The sequence below is a fragment of the Cydia pomonella genome, chromosome 1, assembly GCF_033807575.1.
Source record: "Cydia pomonella isolate Wapato2018A chromosome 1, ilCydPomo1, whole genome shotgun sequence".
Lineage (NCBI taxonomy): Eukaryota > Metazoa > Arthropoda > Insecta > Lepidoptera > Tortricidae > Cydia > Cydia pomonella.
Window position 1 is genome coordinate 4,789,045 of NC_084703.1, and position 20,980 is coordinate 4,810,024.

Here is a 20,980-nt window from a genome sequence, read left to right on the forward strand (position 1 = left end):
CTCGATAGCCTTCACCATGGCGTTATTTTGTGGAATAACTGGGAGAATCAACTTTTTAGCGTCACTCGTTGCCATGGTTACGATTAGTTGTCCAGGGGACAAAAGTTCATTGAAATACTGGTTTTATGGTACTTAAATGTATCAAACTTGCGTTTTTGTTGTCGTTATAACCAATGTCCATAATGGGCCCCCTACTAAGCATGTTAATAGAACGGCATACAACGTCTCTCCAAACAAACTGTGCCACTGTTGTCCCTTGGACAACGGGACAGGATAACAAAACAAAAAAAGTTGATTCACCCAACTAGCGAATACCCTCAGGTGTTGGCGTAATGGAGAACTGCTCCTTAACCGCCGTGCTCTCCAAAGACGACCGAGTGGCGGGCGTAGAAACCAGCCACGGGTCCATACAGTGCGAACACTTCGTCAACTGCGCGGGCTTCTGGGCGAGGCAGGTGAGTGATGTAATTGTCTAAATGTCGACCTTCGCTTTGCGTACAACAGTACCTTTTTTTTCCTTCAACCTTTTCCCCATATTCCGAAATCTTAACACGCGGTAGCCTGTCAAGCCACAAGTTCAAAAGGAAAGAACTGGCGACGCAGCGGCTGCGAGTATATTATACGAACCATTTGGAGCTATTTTAGACCCCTAAGTACAACGTATGAAATTTGGTTTATTTATTATTATTAGGCTAACAACGAGTAGAACCCCAAATTTCACGAATATAGCTCAACTGGCTATTAAGATACAAACATCTGTCTGAAAATCGGGGTTTTCTTCACTGACTGATCTACTCACCTAACATCAAAAACCTTAGCCACTTCCAGATAACCTAGCATGTTGAAATTTGGCATCCAGCTGGGTGTATGGTTACGAAATATTTTTTTCTGTTTATTTTTAAGTTTTTTTTTGTAATGTTAAGTAATGTGTATATTAATTATTGATTTATTGTATAATTATGTTTCATACACACTTAATGGTGTTACTGAATAAATAACTGAACTGAACTGAACAGTTTTTACGTACAGGCTATATCATATTGGTCTATGTTACTTTTCTAAAGTTTTGTTTGTTGGTATAAAAACTAGCCAAGACAAATCCTGAACTGTTACACTAATTACATCCCAAGTTAACTAGAACTTGGCTGTCATTTCACATATGTCACATGTCTTTGATGGGATTAATGATAAACTCACGCCTTGTGGTACAAAATAAAAAGCCTTTGGTACGATACGCCTCAATACCATATGCACGCTGCTTTGCTGGTCCCCAATACATGTTCACGGACACCCCTGTTCAAAAAACTTATGTTTATTTTTAATTAAAAGGTGGGTCAGCTAGCGAAGCCCCAGGTGAAGGTGCCTTTACTGCCGTGCGAGCATTATTATCTGCACACGAAACCGATTGACGGACTCGACCCTATGACACCAGGTAAAACTATTTTTTGTACCCTCCTAAAACCTTTTTGTTTTGACCCAACTGATATTGATTACTATAAGTATGAAGTCTTGTAGTTGAGTTGAAAGGATTTAATTTTCGCAGTGGTACGAGACCCGGACGGTTACATATATATGCGGGAGAGGGACGGCTGCATTCTAGCGGGCGGGTTTGAACCTGTCGCAAAACCTGTCAATGAGGAAGAAAGTAAGTTCAAAAATACCTTTAAAGTCTAATAATCTAATTATTTTTTACTCCCTGCCAATTTGCACAGGGTGAATTCCAATATCAGTGTTGACTTTCACACGTGAGAAGAATGTTCGGTATAATATTTTGAACTTGTGGGAGGATGTAGGTGGGAAAACCTAAAAACAAATAATTAATATGAACAACACAGACGAACACATGACGTATACAAACGTTAGCCGAAAGCGGGAAGCGGATGACAGAATGTTAGTAGTGCCAACATGAAGGAAGTGGAAGAAAAGAAAACCATACACATGTATAATATAGAATGAAAAGTATATAATTAGATCTGAAAAGATGAGGCGTTACTTATAGTTTAATGTTGTTTGTTTGTAAATATTTAATTAGGATAGCAGTTAGAATAGGATCCATGTAACTAAGTAGCGAGCTGAAGCATATAGGTCGTACACTATGAGCATGCAAAGAAGATGTGGTCCAAGTTGCCCTCATCAAGCCCACAATCACACATTGTGTTGGCACGAACACCTCACTATCAGAAATAACGGAGTAATCATTACCGACAATTTAAGACAATTTCGTGCTTCGAATTTGACAGGTAAACGAGATGGCGCTGTACAGCTCCATACATTTTGAGTAACTCTGATTGTCAAAAGTTAACGTTTGACGATTCAGTGACAGCAAAACATGGCGCACTACAGTGCCATCTGTTTTGGAGGTCAAACTAAGGGGCACGTTTTTTTCTTAGACTTTACCTCTCTGCTATAAATAATGTTCTGCCGCCAGAGTGCAGCACTATTGCAAACCATAGAGTATCTTATACATACTGTGCTTTAAACTATTTTTTGTCAAGTTTTCAAAGATAATAAAATATAACATTGATGCTTCAAGGCGGTTTGTTTACATAGGGCCTACCTGGAAACGCGAAAATGGAAATTTTGTTATCTGCCTCTTTATCGCTCGAATATGCAAGAGTGATAGAGAGGTTAGATAACGGAATTTCGATTTTCTTGTTTCGCGGTAGACCCTCAGATTGTGATGGATTGTAGTGGCGCCCCCTGTTCTTTTTGTTATGGACTAGGCTAGCCTAGCCTTCTCATATTTATTGTGCCTTTGATTGTCTATAATATTATCATGCCTTCTTTAGAATCGCATACTTTCTACATTTGCATCAAAATTACTAACAAAAATCTGTCGAATCCAATGTCAGTCCCAATATAACCCAGACTGAATTGAAATCTGTGTCGACATCTACACCTTAATTGGGATACGAAAACTTGAAATGTCTACAAAGTTATCTAAAATCGTCGACGAAGTGGCACACTTAGACGTGCCTAGTACCAACTGAATGGAGGGTGGTTTATAGTTGCCTGCTGGCGACGGCAAATGTAAGTTGGTAAACTAGAATACAATAGGTCAGGTTGGTTTACAGATGTTCGATGGTTTTAATAGTTCAGTTCATTTTGAAAGCGAGGGCAGTCGGACGCAGAGGTGAAGTGATCTGGTTGTAACAGCTTTTTAGGGTTTCGTAGTCACCTAGAACCTAGGAAACCTTATGGTTTCGCCATGTCCGTTTGACCGTCCGTCCGCGGCTTTGCTCCGTGATCGTTAGTGCCAGAACGCTGCAATTTGACATGAATACATTAGAACGGTAAAATAAAAACTAGGTTTCTTTTTTATTGGGTACCTCCCATACAAAATGATTTTGGATTTTTTTTTGCTTTTACTTAATAGTGTGGGGTATTGTTGGATAGGTTTTTTAAAATGAATAAGGGCCTTCAAATACCATTTTTTGATAAAGTTAATATTTTCGGAAATATTCGAATCGAAAAAAAAAAAACTTCACTCCCCCTCTAACTTTTGAACCATGGGTCAAAAAAATATGAAATAAATCGTAAAATAATAGGTTAATAAATACTTCAAATTAAAACTATAGCGAAGATAATCAGTCCAGCCGTTTTTGAGTTGTTGCATAAAATCTTCTCTTCTTAGTAAAAAGACGTACAAAGCGCTGCGAAGGTACTCCCTTATGCTTGTAATGTACATGATACTTAATAATAGGAGCCCCCGTTTGGCCTGTTCTGACAGAATGGTAAAGAACTATGAAACCCTACACTGAGCATGGCCCGACATACTCTTGGCCGATTTTTTTACTTCTCTTGCTCGTAAAGTAGCTCGACTATAATAATCGACTATTATAACAACAAATACTAAAAATAGAACAAAATAAACATTTCTTTCCAATCTCGAGCTTCTCATCCAGTCACCGAAGTTAAGCAACGTCGGGCGGGGTCAGTACTTGGATGGGTGACCGTTTTTATAGATAATGGTATGGAACCCTTCCTGTGCTAGTCCGACTCGCACTTGGCCTTTTTATTTTTTCATCTGTACCTACCCTCATCGGCTTAGTTTACAAGCAAGTAAGTGCCGTTATACAAGGTGCCCGTGAGCATTGCGAGACATTTTAACTAAGCATTCCTGGTAATATTTAGAAACTAAAATGTCATATAAAATTTTCTGGATTAGGCCTAGTTTCAGAGATAATTAAATGTTTTTCAAAATCATTCTTTCGCCATAAGTCGGTACAATACACATTTTTGACTGCGGTATTGTAACTGCCTGGTAAAGCCACAGCGTTATCTTTGGAGTCGTCCAACGTCTAACAGATCTAAGACTTCTTTTGAGATATTTATATTTCATCATTAACAACATAGAGAAGTTTGTTCAACACGGTAATCCATGTATTTGTTTTAGTCGACACGGCGGCCCAAAGATGCGTCCAAGAAGACTGGGATCACTTCCACGTGTTGCTGCAACAGTTGCTGCGCCGCGCCCCGAGCCTCGCGCAAGCTCAGCTGCACAAACTGTGCAACGGACTCGAGGCCTTCTCGCCCGACTGCAAGTGGATCGTCGGCGAGGCGCCCGAGGTATGTTGCTGTAACTGTTGCTGCAACGGTTGTTGCGCCGCGCCCCGAGCCTCGCCCAAGCTCAGCTGCATAAACTGTGCAACAGACTCGATGTCTTCTCGCCCGACTGCAAGTGGATCGTCGGCGAGGCGCCCGAGGTATGTTGCTGTAACTGTTGCTGTAACACACCCTCTCGCACTTTTAAATTACTTAACGCATGGCTAAAAAAATATTAATTTAAATCTGATCTTTAATAGCTATCAATAAAGTTGAATATTATAACTGCCATATATGATTGCATGTGCGGTAAAGGGTTAAATCGTTTATAGGTTTAATACTTAGCGAAAGTTCCTCTTGACCAGACGATATTGTCAAATATTGTACCAATGTTAATATTAATATTTTCTTTAGTATAATTTATTGTGAAATGTGAGGTGTGCTTTATAGGGTCCTTTGAAAAGTTTGGAAGACCTGTAAGAGCTGTAACCAAAATCCTTGATAAGTCTGTAAGACCTGGAAACAGAATCCTTTGACAAGTATGACCTGGCAGACCTGGAAAAGCTACAAACAAAATCCTTGATAAGCGTGTAAGGCCTGGAAACAGAATCCTTTGACAAGTATGCCCTGGCAGAGCTGGAAAAGCTACAAACAAAATCCTTGATAAGTGTGTAAGGCCTGGAGACAGAATCCTTTGAGTAGTATGCCCTGGAAGACCTGGAAAAGCTATAAACAAAATCCTTGATAAGTGTGTAAGGCCTGGAAACAGAATCCTTTGAAAAGTATTACCTGGAAACCTGGAAGTTCTGGAAACCAAGCGCTCTCGGCTCGTTCGATCTTGCGAAGCTTGGCCGTGTCCGTGCGCTAAATTCGTGACATCGAACGTTCCGTGGCCGCTATCAGCGACGTGATGATGAGACAAGAAGATTAGAAGATGCAAAATATATAATACGAGCCCCGTTGGATATGTTCTGTTCTTAGTAATATAAATTTCTAAAGTTCTTCTATTGGAATTTTTATTTATAGTGTTTAAGACTAATACTACTTTAATTTATGTTACTAAATAAAAACGTTTTTTTTTTTTTAATATTTCGGGTAGGAATTTAATAGAATATGTAGAAGTACTACTAGGATCGAATTCAGTCTTAAAATGTTTGCTCCCACAGATGTTCAATTACCACGTAGCGGCCGGCATGAAGACCGTAGGCATATCAGCGGCCGGCGGCGTAGCCGAGGCGACCGTAGAACAACTCACGGACGGCTACACGCGCTACGACATGCACGAGCTCGACATCAACCGGTTCCTGGGTCTGCACAACAACAAGCGCTTCCTGAGGGACCGGATCAAAGAGGTGCCTGGTCAGTTCATACTTATATCCTTGTCTACACACGCTACGGCGTAGCCGATGCTACCGTAGAACAACTCACGGACGGCTACACGCGCTACGACATGCACGAGCTCGACATCAACCGGTTCCTGGGTCTGCACAACAACAAGCGCTTCCTGAGGGACCGGATCAAAGAGGTGCCTGGTCAGTTCATACTTATAATATATCCTTGTCTACACACGCTACGGCGTAGCCGATGCTACCGTAGAACAACTCACGGACGGCTACACGCGCTACGACATGCATGAGCTCGACACCATGTTGCTTTAAGTGAGATCCTATAATTGGCTCTGTGTCACTATTTATGTTGTTATTAGCATAGTTATAGCTGTTGGTTCTCCATGTAAAAAAAAAAAATAACCCGGTTACTGGGTCTGCACAACAACAAGCGCTTCCTGAGGGACCGGATTCATACTTACATTCTTGTCTACACACGCTACGGCGTAGCCGATGCCACCGTAGAAAATACTTTTTCTGATATTTTATTGTATTGGTCATAGCATTAAGGCAGTAGAGAATGACATAGGAAAGTAGTTAGACGATTTTGAAGAGCTTTAAGTTGTTAAGTTAAATTAAATAGCTAGTGCCTAGTTTGTCAAGCCAGAGATTCTTGTTTAGCAATATATTTCATACAATTAAAACAGCGGTGTTTTCACAGGGGTCCACTACGGCTTACCGTACCCGTTCCACGAGTTTCAAACCGGTCGTAATCTGCGCATGTCCCCCATATACCCCACACTACGTGACAACGGGGCCGTGTTCGGCCAAGTCATGGGGTACGAGCGGCCCACGTGGTTCGAGCCCGTCGGTGAGTGTGAACTATAGACCGCCCACAGGACGCAATCTGCGCATGTCGCTCATACACCCCACACTGCAAGACATCGGGGCCATGTTCGGCCAAGTCTTGGGGTACGAGCGGCCCACGTGGTTAAAGCCCGCCGGAGCGATATATTCCGTCGCATATCTTTTATCCTCTTCTAATTTATTTTCTCTTAAACAAAAGATTTAGACAAATACGGGAAGAGTTGAAACTCAAAAGGCGGCGAAGTAACAGCGCGCACGGCGTGTCCGATCTCACGATACTTGGCCGTGCCTTTGTGCTAAATTCGTGACATCGGACGCTCGGTGCAGCTCAAACTCTACCGAAGCGACGGCAATCCAAATATTTATTCTCACCACACCAGCTCGTAAATACTCTCTTTATTCTTTAACGCATTCACTGCCACCGACGCATATATGCGTTCACCGTCATACAAGTTTGTTCCTGGGCCACGCCCCCTGGCAGTGAATGCGTTAACGCATAGAAAGTTGCATTTTGTACAGTTGCCATCAGATATATCGGAGCGTCCAAGGTGTTCATAAATAAAACGCCATGGCAATAGAGGCGTGTTCAGATATTTGTGAGCACCCTGGCCGCTCCGATATATCTGATAGCGACTGTATATAAGAGAGCACTTTAATTTGGATTCGATTTGTGATGTTTTACTGTTAGTATTATCTTCGAGTTGGCGCGGTCAAAAATTTTGTATTTCATTGGGTAGCAAATATTGTTTAACCCTCTTGCCTTGAAACCCTCGCAACACGCAAGATTCCACTTTTCAACCACTCGCTACACTCGTGCTTCATTTTTGGAATCTTTAGCTTGCTCCGGGATCAATATTATTACGTGTGGTTAAACAACAACTTTGCTCCCTTTTAAAACTAATCATTATTATTTCTTGTTATCATTGAATATATTCTCTGCTATATAAGTAAGAGTTTATACCAGTTTGGTAAAAAAACTATGTAACATTAATAATATAAGGTCTGTACCGAAAGAAAAACTGTAAATTTCAAGCCCCTGTAATTTTGTTTCTAAGCAAGATGACTACGGCATTCTAACCGCGATCAAAAGTCTTATTATGATATTATATATTCCAATATAAATAATTCTGGTTTTACGCTGTTCGACTTTACACCGGTAAATAGAAGAGATCACTGAAAATTGGTATTTTCCAAAAAGCAAGAAAATTCGCAACATCCTACACGCCTGATTTCGAAACACTTAAAATTACCTCGATGTTTCGTGCATTTCATAATAAATAACTAATATTTAGTATGTTTTGTCTTGAACAGAAGCCTCGAAGCGGCAGATCTCTAGGAACAAGTGTCCCTGGGCCCATTACAAAGATTGCTAACAGAATTTGCGAAAACGAAGCATACCTGTCATGTTTATCGTAAAAACTGGTGTAAATATGCGGCTAAAGTGCAACGAACGACGATGAAAGTCAATTCAGTTCTTCGTACGAAGGTTAGGATAACTAAAGTTATAGAAAACGTGTGTTACCTTATTCTAGGCAAAGTCAAAAAGCATACAATTTCCTTCGTACAAAAATCGCAGTTGGTAGTGGACATAAAATAGAATAGTAGCTCCAAACGTCCAGCAGTGCTTCTCAACTATTATTAGGCTTAAATCATAAGTATATTAAAATAGAAGAATGAAACAGCCAAGCAACATTAACAATTCCAGCAAATGACGGGCTGATGCAGGCAAATATGAAAAACGGGGCCGTAAAAAGCTGCCACTCCTACAGAAAAAAGACAATTATACGCATAATAGTTTTATTAATTCTGCAATTTCGCACGTCATGTACTTTACGCAGTTTCTACCTGTGGAAACTTGTAATTGGCTTACTGTTTTTATTTCGAAACCTATTTTGTTACTTTAGCTGTAAGTTTTCCCAAGAAAAAAAAAACTAGCTTTTAATTGTAGTTATTCTAAAAACCTTAGTTTGTTCTCAATCGCATCAGTTTTTTTCATTTGAAGTTTACAGTTTTTTTTCGGTACACAACACCTTTAAATATAATAATGTAATAGGTATTCATGTAAGATTTTTTCTAAGCAGGATGTTTTGAGGTCTTTTATATACTCTTTAACTATGGTCGATTTTTTCAAATACTGAATATTTTTTAACATTACATATAAAACATATACATTCCGTATACATTTACTTGCACATATATATATTTTTTATATGTTTCCTGTGATCATCATTTAGGTAATAACGACATTTATACAAGAAATTTCAAATTGGGTTTTAATAAAACTATTATGATTTCAAAATACTTTGTTCAAATTATTTTCTAGATATTATTTTCCGCAGAAAAATCGCCCGACGACACGTTAAAGCCGCGTCCGTTCAAGATCGCCTACACGATGACGTTCGGCAAACCGCACTGGTTCGACACAGTACAGCGCGAGTACTGGGCCTGTAGGGAGGCCGTCGGCCTTGCGGATTACTCCTCCTTTACGAAGATAGACCTGCAGGTAATGTGACACACACGACGACAAACCGCACTGGTTCGATCCAGTACAGCGCGAATACTAGGCCTGTAGGGAGGCCCTCGACCTTGCGGATTACTCCTTCACAAAGATAGAGCTGCAGGTATCGACCGAAAGATTCTACATGTTTCACGGACCAATCACACATTTTTAAAAATTCCCGTTGGCACGCTACCCAGGTGCTTATTTCAATCTTCACCGTAATCCGCCAAGAAAAACTGCCAATTATTGCAAGATTTCCTTTGTAAAAGGGGTTCAAAACAGTATTACCTATATATTTCCGTCTTGGAATATGACTAATTTGAAGAAAGAAACCTTCATAAATTTGACGACATTAACACTTACGATTTTTCCAACAGTCGAAAGGCCGCGAGGTTGTCGACCTGCTCCAATACCTGTGCTCTAATGACGTGGACGTGCCTGTCGGCTCCATCATACACACGGGCATGCAAAACGAGAGGGGCGGATACGAGAACGACTGCAGCTTAGCCAGGATATCGGACAACCAGTGAGTGTTTTAATATTAACACTTACTTCATCAATAGTCAAAAGGCCGCGAGGCCGTCAACCTCCAATATCTGTGCTTCAACGACGTGGACGTGCCTGTCGGCTCCATCATACACACGGGCATGCAACACGGAGAGGGGCGGATACGAGAACGACTGCAGCCTAGCCAGGATATCGGACAACCAGTGAGTGTTTTAATATTAACACTTACTTCATCAATAGTCAAAAGGCCGCGAGGCCGTCAACCTCCAATATCTGTGCTTCAACGACGTGGACGTGCCTGTCGGCTCCATCATACACACGGGCATGCAACACGGAGAGGGGCGGATACGAGAACGACTGCAGCCTAGCCAGGATATCGGACAACCAGTGAGTGTTTTAATATTAACACTTACTTCATCAATAGTCAAAAGGCCGCGAGGCCGTCAACCTCCAATATCTGTGCTTCAACGACGTGGACGTGCCTGTCGGCTCCATCATACACACGGGCATGCAACACGGAGAGGGGCGGATACGAGAACGACTGCAGCCTAGCCAGGATATCGGACAACCAGTGAGTGTTTTAATATTAACACTTACTTCATCAATAGTCAAAAGGCCGCGAGGCCGTCAACCTCCAATATCTGTGCTTCAACGACGTGGACGTGCCTGTCGGCTCCATCATACACACGGGCATGCAAAACGAGAGGGGCGGATACGAGAACGACTGCAGCCTAGCCAGGATATCGGACAACCAGTGAGTGTTTTAATATTAACACTTACTTCATCAATAGTCAAAAGGCCGCGAGGCCGTCAACCTCCAATATCTGTGCTCCAACGACGTTGACGTGCCTGTCGGCTCCATCATACACACCGGCATGCAGAACGAGAGAGGTGGATACGAGAACGACTGCAGCCTAGCCAGGATATCGGACAACCAGTGAGTGTTTTATCATTAACAGACTTCATCTACAGTTGAAAGGCCGCGAGGCCGTCAACCTCCAATATCTGTGCTCCAACGACGTGGACGTGCCTGTCGGCTCCATCGTACGAGAACGACTGCCGCCTATCCAGGATATCGGAATGAGTTTTGAAGGACTTTAAACACAAAGAGTTCCGTATTGACTCGCCGGTTCCTATTTCTATCGTATGCGCATAGCTGTCTCGCTCGCACAGTTTCATTGACTATCGGCATCATGGACGGGACAGCAATATATACCTAATTATTCGCTCCGTGCATGACTGTGGCGCCGTCCTAGTGGATGTCGGACGTATTGCTTATTTGACAGTTGGCAGCGCCAAATAGTATGAAAATATCCAACGAAAGTTCATATCTTCACCACGTCATGCGTTGGCGTCGCTTATATTTCTCCCTCCGCGAACTACCCACATAGCCAATTGACAACATTTCATTTTTATAAAACCTGAAATTTTACATATGATTTGAAAGTATTTTGCTTCCTGAACACTGCAATATATTCATATAAATTTAATATGGCTTATTACAAAAAATACAAAAGAATTAAAAAAAAATCTTGTGATTTTACCAATTCTACGGTACAATATGTGAAATGCCATTCATCACGAAAAAAATTAGCTGTCACAATATTGGATTTGACATTGTCAATTAAATACGACGTATTGATTGAATTTCAAAACAAAGATTAATTTATTTATATAATTAAGTTACTATCTACTAATCGTTTTTAAAATGGACAAAGCAGTATAGATCGATGAGGTATATACTCCTTCAAAGTATACCAAATACTTTTTCGTCCCTTACCTACTGCAAAAATAGCAAAAATGATTCGTCGAAGATATCGGTACAAACATTTAATTACATTACATTCGTTAGTGTTTATCCGTCGATCCGTCGTATCCGTATGAAAGCCTGGTATCGTATTCATGTATCAGTATCCGTTATAATATACAAATCGTCGTAGAAAAACTGATATTTTATCAAAATTGTTTTGAAACAACAACGGACCAGTTTAAAACATTGCCAATGACAGACAACGTCAGATTAATTAAGTCATGTTTTTTATACCTATCGAGATAAGACCTAGCTTCTAGCGTAGAACTAGAGTTCCGCCATTTTAGAATAAGTATACATAAAAAAAATTATAATAAATTAAATACAAATCCTAGCGGAAAAAATAAACTATTAGCGTACTCGTATTCCTCGTTTCAATTAAAATGTAGAGAACCAATAAAATTGTAGGGTCAGAAAATTTAAATGTTGTCAATTTCTACTTGACATAAACTCATCCTCAATGAATTTTTAGTTACATGATGATCGCTCCGACGATCCAACAGACGCGCTGCAAGGTGTGGATAAAGCGCCACCTGCCCCGCGACGGCTCCGTCACGCTGTCCGACGTCACGCCGATGTACACCGCCATCTGTGTCATGGGGCCCTTCACTAGGAACCTGATGTCCGAGCTCACAGACACGGATCTGTCGCCGAGTAACTTCCCGTTCTTCACGTTTAAGGTATCGGTGACGCATTCTTCATATTTATTGATTTTTCTACATTTTGGGAGACGATATAACGGAACGTTATATTATCAATGTTTCTATTATTTCTGTTATTCTGGCACATACATATTCTAAATTTCAAAATTAAAATCTTTTTTATTCGCATTCTTTTCGCTGGTTTTGATATTCTCAGATCCTAAACTCTGTTCGATAAACACATCTTAATTTTCCAACATGTATTGTCTACATAAGCTCTAAAAGCAGCTTCTTTCGCGTATAGTGTAATTGTGATCAAAACATTTAAATAAGTAATATAAATTTGTGTGTGTATAGTGCACAGTCACAATTAATGACGCAGTGCACCCCCAGACTACCTATATCTTAATGCACATATTGTAAGTTATAGAAATATTTAAATAATCTATTAAAGTGTTCATATACACCGTGTTTTTTTTGATTTGCGTTAATTTCAAGGGTGCATTCCCGAGCTTAAATTAAGTAACTTTCTCAAAGACACCGGTATTCTAATTAACTTCATTTCGGAGATAATCAATATTTTATTTTTATCTTATAAAGCCCTTACGAGTGTGTACACTTACCTTAGGACCCGTTCACATATTGATTAGTGTTTAGTACGGGTTAATAAACGTAAGTATTATCTCGGACGATCGATGTTCGAAATGACATTGACATGTCACAGTTTTCAATTGTTTGATTGAGATAAATGCAATGCTCGAGCAACTATTACTTTTTGTAACAAAAAAAAAAAAAAAAACTTTTTTTTGGAAAATTAACTATGTCATGTAGTTTCCTTAAACGTACTTACCAATACCCCGAAGTTAACGGAATTCAATAAAAACACGGTGTATGTTAGTTAGTTACCTGCATCGGAGGGCTATATAACCTCCTGTCTGTATTGTTACAGGTGCCTTTTATTTTCAGTTAATAAATACATAGGTATCCAGGGACTAGTGTTGAGTTGCTCACTCGTGAGGCACCTCATTTGTACCACTCATTTAGTTAAATTGTCGCAGAACTTCACACCGCATAAATGTCATACATCACTCCTCAATTAATTTTACTCATTTACTCGCGCGCATCACACACAGCTCTTACCACTCAAACCACTCAAACACTTCAAATTTAAACAAAAACTCTTAGCCTTTCAAACTCACTCGCGTTCCTCACAACTCGCAAGAGAGTCGCGAGGCGCTCGGTGCTCGCCGACATTCAAATGAAGAAATGAGTCATTGACGTCATCGCATTCATCGCTCACACTATCAACTGCCCAACTACAAACCTTATTGCAAGGACAAAAGGTCCACCGAGAAATGCGTTGTGTTTGTACCATTCACTCGCCTCACTGTGACATCCCCTCAAAAATCCTTTCAAAATGAAACAATGAATTAGATTTACCGAAAGAGGGAGTGAGACAGACACGCGCCGTGCTTCAATAACACCTCATCGAAAATACGTTAAAAATGAAACACGAAAGAAAACAAGCGTAAGCGTCCGCAAGCTTACATACATATTACGCCATTTTGATCCTAGCATTGCTAAGTTACTTGTCAAAAGCGAAAAATCTAAGTCATCAAAGAACCTACCGAAGAAAGTTTTTTCTCTCTGTCGCACTTGTAATTTCATACGTAAGTGCGACAGCAAAGCAAAACTTCGTGGTTCGCGGTAGGCCTCCATATTTGTTAGCTATTATTGTACTAACGCGCATACCAGTATAACCTGACCTCAAGACTCATATTGCTGGTGTCATGTATAATCTGAATCAATTAGACTGGACAGTGAAATGGTTACTTGATAAGCGATTGAAATGCCAACCAAGTCTCACTGGGCATTTACTAAGCTAGCTTAGAAACAGTTATCGTTTAAGAGACCAAAATATTATTTAAATTATTGAAATATAATATAGTGGCGTAAACAAAATATGATATTTTACATTAGTTTATTAATAAAAAAGTAAATATAATTTGTATAGGTGAAATAAACATGTACATTTTAACGATTTGAATTTGTAATACTTTTTGTTAACGTGCTTCGTATACTATTTCGATCATTTATGATTTTGACATATTTATAGTACGAGAAACTCGAAAAAGTTGGTCGTAATCTTTAGTTGTGTTTTATAAATAGTGATCAGTGACCATTCTTATAATTATACCAAAATAACAATATATTAACATTGTTTTCGCAATAAAATATACCTGTGGGTCTTTCTTTGTGTCTTTTGCATACAAAAATCAAGTGTATATTACACGCCGGTGGCATTACCGCGCGAACGTTATTGAGGCTTTCGTTTGTTATCATATTACAATGCTATTATTACTGATAAATTATGAGTTGGTAAGTTAGTAATTTCTATATAATAATGGTACAAAAAATATTGGATTTGTTCTCCTTAGTTTGTTAATTGTTTGTTTGGTAGTTTATGGTTACTATTTATTTCAATATATGAATGTTAAACTTAAAATGATATCAAGTAGCAAGGATTGATACTGAACAATCTAACAATAAAAATAATAAACTGCTAAATTAGAACAAGTTTCATAAAAGCATCAAATTAAGTTGCAATAGGATGTATGTACTTTAACTCCTTAGTTTGATTCTTAAATGTATGTCTTCTGTTGTTAAAGTTCTGTTTTAAACCTCCAGAATTGCACTCCAAGTTTTTTTATTTTTTTATGTAATAGGCTGCAAACGAGCAGACGAGCCGCCTGATGGGAAGCAGTCATCGCCGCCCATGGACATAAGCAACATCGGAGGAGCCACCTATGCGTTGCCAACCTTTGAGAACCCTAAAAACCTGCTTCTTGAAGAACCCCATGTCATAGCGCAAGGGAAACACCTCAGAAGGTAGTTCATTCCACAACTTGCACGTTCTGGGAAAAAACGAGCGAGATGCCCGCTTGTTCTTGGTTTGCCACGTGTCGAGAAAGTGAGGATGAACTTTGTTTCTTTGGCGGGAGGTGCGGTGATAAAAACGTGGCGGTGGCACCAATTCAAAAAGTTCTTCAGAACATTCCCCATTGTACAGACGGTAGAACAGGCATAGACAGCCAACGTCTCTCCGAAGACTGAGAGGTTCCAAACCGACTGTGAGATCGGGGTCACCAACAATACGAACTGCCCGACGTTGGATGGAGTCAAGTGGAAGAAGTTGGTATTTCGGTGCTCCAGACCAGAGGTGAGAACAGTACTCCATATGTGGTCGAACCTGCGCTTTGTATAACGAAAGCCGGTGACCTGGTGTGAAGTACTGTTTCGCTCTATTGAGCACCCCGAGCTTCTTAGAGGCCAGTTTGGCTTTGAGTTCCAAATGGCCCCGAAACTGGACTTCGTTCGTAATGTCGACACCGAGTATCCCGATACTCTCAGAAATGGTAAGGGGAATGTTCTGGAACTTAGGCGCTAAGACAAATGGGGTTTTTTTAGAGGAAAACGCGCAAACTTGTGTCTTACTGGGGTTAAACTGGACGAGATTACGTTTACCCCACTCGGATACCTGCTCAAGAGAGGCCTCGATTTCGGACACAAGTTGCATTCTGCATTCCAACACCTGCTCACGAGAGGCATTTGCACGACCTGTATAGAAGCTATCACCCGTGCTGTCATCCGCATAGCAATGGATATTGCTAGTCAATAGCATATCATTGATATGAAGGATGAACAGTGTAGGTGACAGTACAGATCCTTGGGGTACGCCGGCGTAAATATTTAAAAGGAAGTTTAGCAATGCCTAAATATGTATTTACATTAAATATGGTTTGCTGCCGTTGGAGTTGATGGAATAGTCGATGCTGCAAAAGTGCTAGTACCTCTCCTCATTTGAAGTAAGACATTGTAACACCTCATTTTAGAGAATGAGGTACTCATACAAACTCATTTTAAATTGATGTCCTACCCATCACTACCTGGGACTTCCTTTTATTACAACACAATGTTGAGTGAGGCTTCCCACACCTGCCCCCTAAAAAAATAGGCTGATTTTGACATGTAAACAATGACAGTGACAGAACTAGATTTGACTTTTGCAGTAAATTTATATGCGTTAAATATCAAAAAGTGGCGCCATCTTACGGGGCATCGGTTAAAGGTTATGGCGCCATCGCTCGCCGCCATGCCTTTGGCCTTTGATGTATTAGATACCGCCAGTTTTTTATATTTAACTAATTTAACACATCGGTGAAAGAATAAGGATCAAAGTCAAATGGCGTTCTAAAAGTTTTAATCATGTGTCGAAAGATGGCAGCAAATTTACTGTGGCTACAAAGTTTTCTTAGACAATCCACCTCTGTTTCAAATTATCTTTGGTTAATCTCACAAGTCGCAGTCAGAAAAGTGTTTTGTTCTGGAGATTTTTTAATAACTTTGAAACAAAAACGGAAATATCTCAAAAACCAAGCTGAATTCAGTATAATATATACAATTTGTCGGACTGAACTGGAGCGCAGCCGGAAGGGTTGTCGTAGACAGCAAGGCGTGGCGCGAGCCTGTGAAGGCGCTCTGAACCTCTGTGGTGCCTTAGGACAACAACAGCATTATTATTAAAAACGTTTGTTTCCAGGAGCTGGACGTGGGTCTGGCGAACGGCATCCGAGCCATGAATCTCACTCACACTGGGGAACTGGGCTACGTACTCTACATACCTAACGAGGTAAGGAGAACTGTACTACCATAGTACAGAGTTGGTAAGTAGGTTATCTTCATACAAACGCACGGCGCGCGGCTTGGCATCGCTGCACGCACACTCAAACAAAGGCCCTGACTGGCGCACTGAGAAACGGGTCGAGATTTTGTTTGAGTGTGCGTGCGGCGACGCATAGATACTATGGCGCACGCATACAAGCCGCGCGCGGTGCGTTTGTATGAAGATAACTTACTTCCCCACTCTTTGTACTATGGTACTACACTGTATGACGGACCGTGTACGACATGTGTAAGAGTTTTTTTTTTTTTTTTTTTAATTTATTTTGATAGAGATTTATTCTTTTATGTCTGATAGAGGATCAAATTTACGACCTTCCGGCCGGCCGGCTTTCCGACGGCATTTGTTTGTATGATGTGTATAGGGTTATACACAAATAAATAAAGGCTTGCAAAATCTAACGTATTTTTTTAGTTCGCGCTGCACGTTTACCAGCGCATCATGGCGGCCGGCGCCAAGTATGGCATAAGCCACGTCGGCTACTACGCGTCGCGCGCGCTCCGCGTCGAGAAGTTCTTCGCCTTCTGGGGCCAAGACCTGGACACCACCACCACGCCCTTAGAGTGCGGGAGAACCTGGCGTGTTAAATTCCAGGTGAATTAACATTTACAGAATAGGTCATTTACAGTTGTTAATAATATTTTATACAATCGTGATATAATAGAGAGCTTTTCAGTCGAGTACCTAGTCGAGCACTAGACATACCGCCCTATTTCATGTTCCTTTTCACGTGACTAAGTATGGTGACAATGCAGTGTTATCTCGAATCCCTCGTTTATATAACATGGAATTCTATTCTGCAGACCCCAGAATATTTCTAATCTACTGATGTAAAGTCATACAATTGTGTAGTATTGACATACCAAAATAAACGATGAACTGCGGATTTATTGAGGCATATGCACTTAAATAAAATGAACAATATTTGTACATACATATAATAACGTCACATCAGATCTTTACGTCTACGAACTTATTGACGTATCCGTCTTGGCTAAAATTTATGTATTTGTATAGAATCATAAACTCATAATTAATGATGAGCATGTTGTGATGAGCACACTGTCTTATTAAAACTGTTTATTATGATAATACCTAGATACGAATTACGTTATTCTAAGTAAAATGTAATTAGTGGATAACTGTCATTGGCCATCTGTTATGTAATCACTCATATGTAAAACTTTTATTTACGGCTGTTGTTGTCCTAAATATCAATAAATAAAAAAATAAATACCGTGTTTGGGCTTGCTGAGTTGCCTAACTAAGGTACGAGATTGAAAAGCTTGATTATATCACTATTGTATACAATACTTTTTCTACGAGTCAACTTAAATAATACTTTAAACTAATAGAATCATATAGGTAAAGAAACCAAAACTATACTGGTATTTAAGATACGCGAGCGGCCGCGATACCTTCATACTCGTACGCGCCCCGGCCGCCGGGACACGGCGGAGTGGTCAGCGACACCTTCTCGTAACTCATGAGGCCCTGGTACTTGCTCTGCGCTAAATTCAATTTTTAGACAGTTTTTTCTTGATTTTGGCCACCGTAGCCTATGGAGACTAACAAGCAATGGTAAGCGGTTTTCGTAGTCTATGGATATCTCTATATTAAGGGTGTCACATGTGCGTTTATGACTCAAGAAGCAATTGTTTCTACTATACAACCTAAAATAAATAATTAATTTGAGCTATCGTTTTGTTTCGCCTTCTTGATCGCGGCGAGCTGTGATGGGTCAATTTCATTATAGTTAGTTAAACCGTTTCGAAATGAATATTATAGTTGGGAGCCCATACATGAAAAGTAACAGTACAAAGATTTACCATAACGGTCGAGTAGAAAAAATACATTTTAAAAATAATAAAGTAAGGAATAAGCCGTGATTACTTTACGAGAAAATGTGCCAAGATAGTTTATATTCTTGTCTCTCTCCTATATCTTACTACTATTACTAACTGACAGCGCCAATTCTGAAGAATGTCAACAGGTTTATGTAGTTCCTTGTTTCTCGACTATATGATTTTTGTGTAAATTCCTGAGATTGTACATTTTTGAACACAGAAAGACATCCCCTTCATTGGTCGCGCGGCGCTCGAGCGCCAACGGTCCGAAGGCATCCGACGGCAATACGTACAACTGTTACTGACGGACCACGAGCACGAGCTGGACCCGTGGTGCTGGGGCGGCGAGCCCATCTACCGCGACGGCGTGCAGTGCGGCTCAACCACCACCACCAGCCACGGGTTCACCTTCAAGAAACAGGTACAACTGTCACTGACGGACCACGAGCACGAGCTGGACCCGTGGTGCTGGGGCGGCGAGCCCATCTACCGCGACGGCGTGCAGTGCGGCTCAACCACCACCACCAGCCACGGGTTCACCTTCAAGAAACAGGTACAACTGTCACTGACGGACCACGAGCACGAGCTGGACCCGTGGTGCTGGGGCGGCGAGCCCATCTACCGCGACGGCGTGCAGTGCGGCTCAACCACCACCACCAGCCACGGGTTCACCTTCAAGAAACAGGTACAACTGTCACTGACGGACCACGAGCACGAGCTGGACCCGTGGTGCTGGGGCGGCGAGCCCATCTACCGCGACGGCGTGCAGTGCGGCTCAACCACCACCACCAGCCACGGGTTCACCTTCAAGAAACAGGTACAACTGTCACTGACGGACCACGAGCACGAGCTGGACCCGTGGTGCTGGGGCGGCGAGCCCATCTACCGCGACGGCGTGCAGTGCGGCTCAACCACCACCACCAGCCACGGGTTCACCTTCAAGAAACAGGTACAACTGTCACTGACGGACCACGAGCACGAGCTGGACCCGTGGTGCTGGGGCGGCGAGCCCATCTACCGCGACGGCGTGCAGTGCGGCTCAACCACCACCACCAGCCACGGGTTCACCTTCAAGAAACAGGTACAACTGTCACTGACGGACCACGAGCACGAGCTGGACCCGTGGTGCTGGGGCGGCGAGCCCATCTACCGCGACGGCGTGCAGTGCGGCTCAACCACCACCACCAGCCACGGGTTCACCTTCAAGAAACAGGTACAACTGTCACTGACGGACCACGAGCACGAGCTGGACCCGTGGTGCTGGGGCGGCGAGCCCATCTACCGCGACGGCGTGCAGTGCGGCTCAACCACCACCACCAGCCACGGGTTCACCTTCAAGAAACAGGTACAACTGTCACTGACGGACCACGAGCACGAGCTGGACCCGTGGTGCTGGGGCGGCGAGCCCATCTACCGCGACGGCGTGCAGTGCGGCTCAACCACCACCACCAGCCACGGGTTCACCTTCAAGAAACAGGTACAACTGTCACTGACGGACCACGAGCACGAGCTGGACCCGTGGTGCTGGGGCGGCGAGCCCATCTACCGCGACGGCGTGCAGTGCGGCTCAACCACCACCACCAGCCACGGGTTCACCTTCAAGAAACAGGTACAACTGTCACTGACGGACCACGAGCACGAGCTGGACCCGTGGTGCTGGGGCGGCGAGCCCATCTACCGCGACGGCGTGCAGTGCGGCTCAACCACCACCACCAGCCACGGGTTCACCTTCAAGAAAACAGGTACAACTGTCACTGACGGACCACGAGCACGAGCTGGACCCGTGGTGCTGGGGCGGCGAGCCCATCTACCGCGACGGCGTGCAGTGCGGCTCAACCACCACCACCAGCCACGGGTTCACCTTCAAGAAACAGGTACAACTGTCACTGACGGACCACGAGCACGAGCTGGACCCGTGGTGCTGGGGCGGCGAGCCCATCTACCGCGACGGCGTGCAGTGCGGCTCAACCACCACCACCAGCCACGGGTTCACCTTCAAGAAACAGGTACAACTGTCACTGACGGACCCACGAGCACGAGCTGGACCCGTGGTGCTGGGGCGGCGAGCCCATCTACCGCGACGGCGTGCAGTGCGGCTCAACCACCACCACCAGCCACGGGTTCACCTTCAAGAAACAGGTACAACTGTCACTGACGGACCACGAGCACGAGCTGGACCCGTGGTGCTGGGGCGGCG

At 42.4% G+C, this 20,980-nt stretch overlaps 1 protein-coding gene across 1 annotated transcript in view; it reads left to right on the top strand.

The window, feature by feature from the left end:
* The window catches only part of LOC133519064 (pyruvate dehydrogenase phosphatase regulatory subunit, mitochondrial), a 36,830-nt gene that overhangs the window by 8,444 nt on the left and 7,406 nt on the right, over positions 1-20,980 (top strand). Inside the window, exons 4-15 of the mRNA XM_061852995.1 lie at positions 322-455; positions 1,330-1,432; positions 1,544-1,645; positions 4,397-4,569; positions 5,712-5,904; positions 6,592-6,741; positions 9,077-9,240; positions 9,615-9,763; positions 12,027-12,234; positions 16,796-16,885; positions 17,351-17,530; positions 19,004-19,204. Coding sequence (XP_061708979.1) covers positions 322-455; positions 1,330-1,432; positions 1,544-1,645; positions 4,397-4,569; positions 5,712-5,904; positions 6,592-6,741; positions 9,077-9,240; positions 9,615-9,763; positions 12,027-12,234; positions 16,796-16,885; positions 17,351-17,530; positions 19,004-19,204 — 1,847 coding nt within the window. The remainder of the gene's footprint in view (positions 1-321; positions 456-1,329; positions 1,433-1,543; positions 1,646-4,396; positions 4,570-5,711; positions 5,905-6,591; positions 6,742-9,076; positions 9,241-9,614; positions 9,764-12,026; positions 12,235-16,795; positions 16,886-17,350; positions 17,531-19,003; positions 19,205-20,980) is intronic.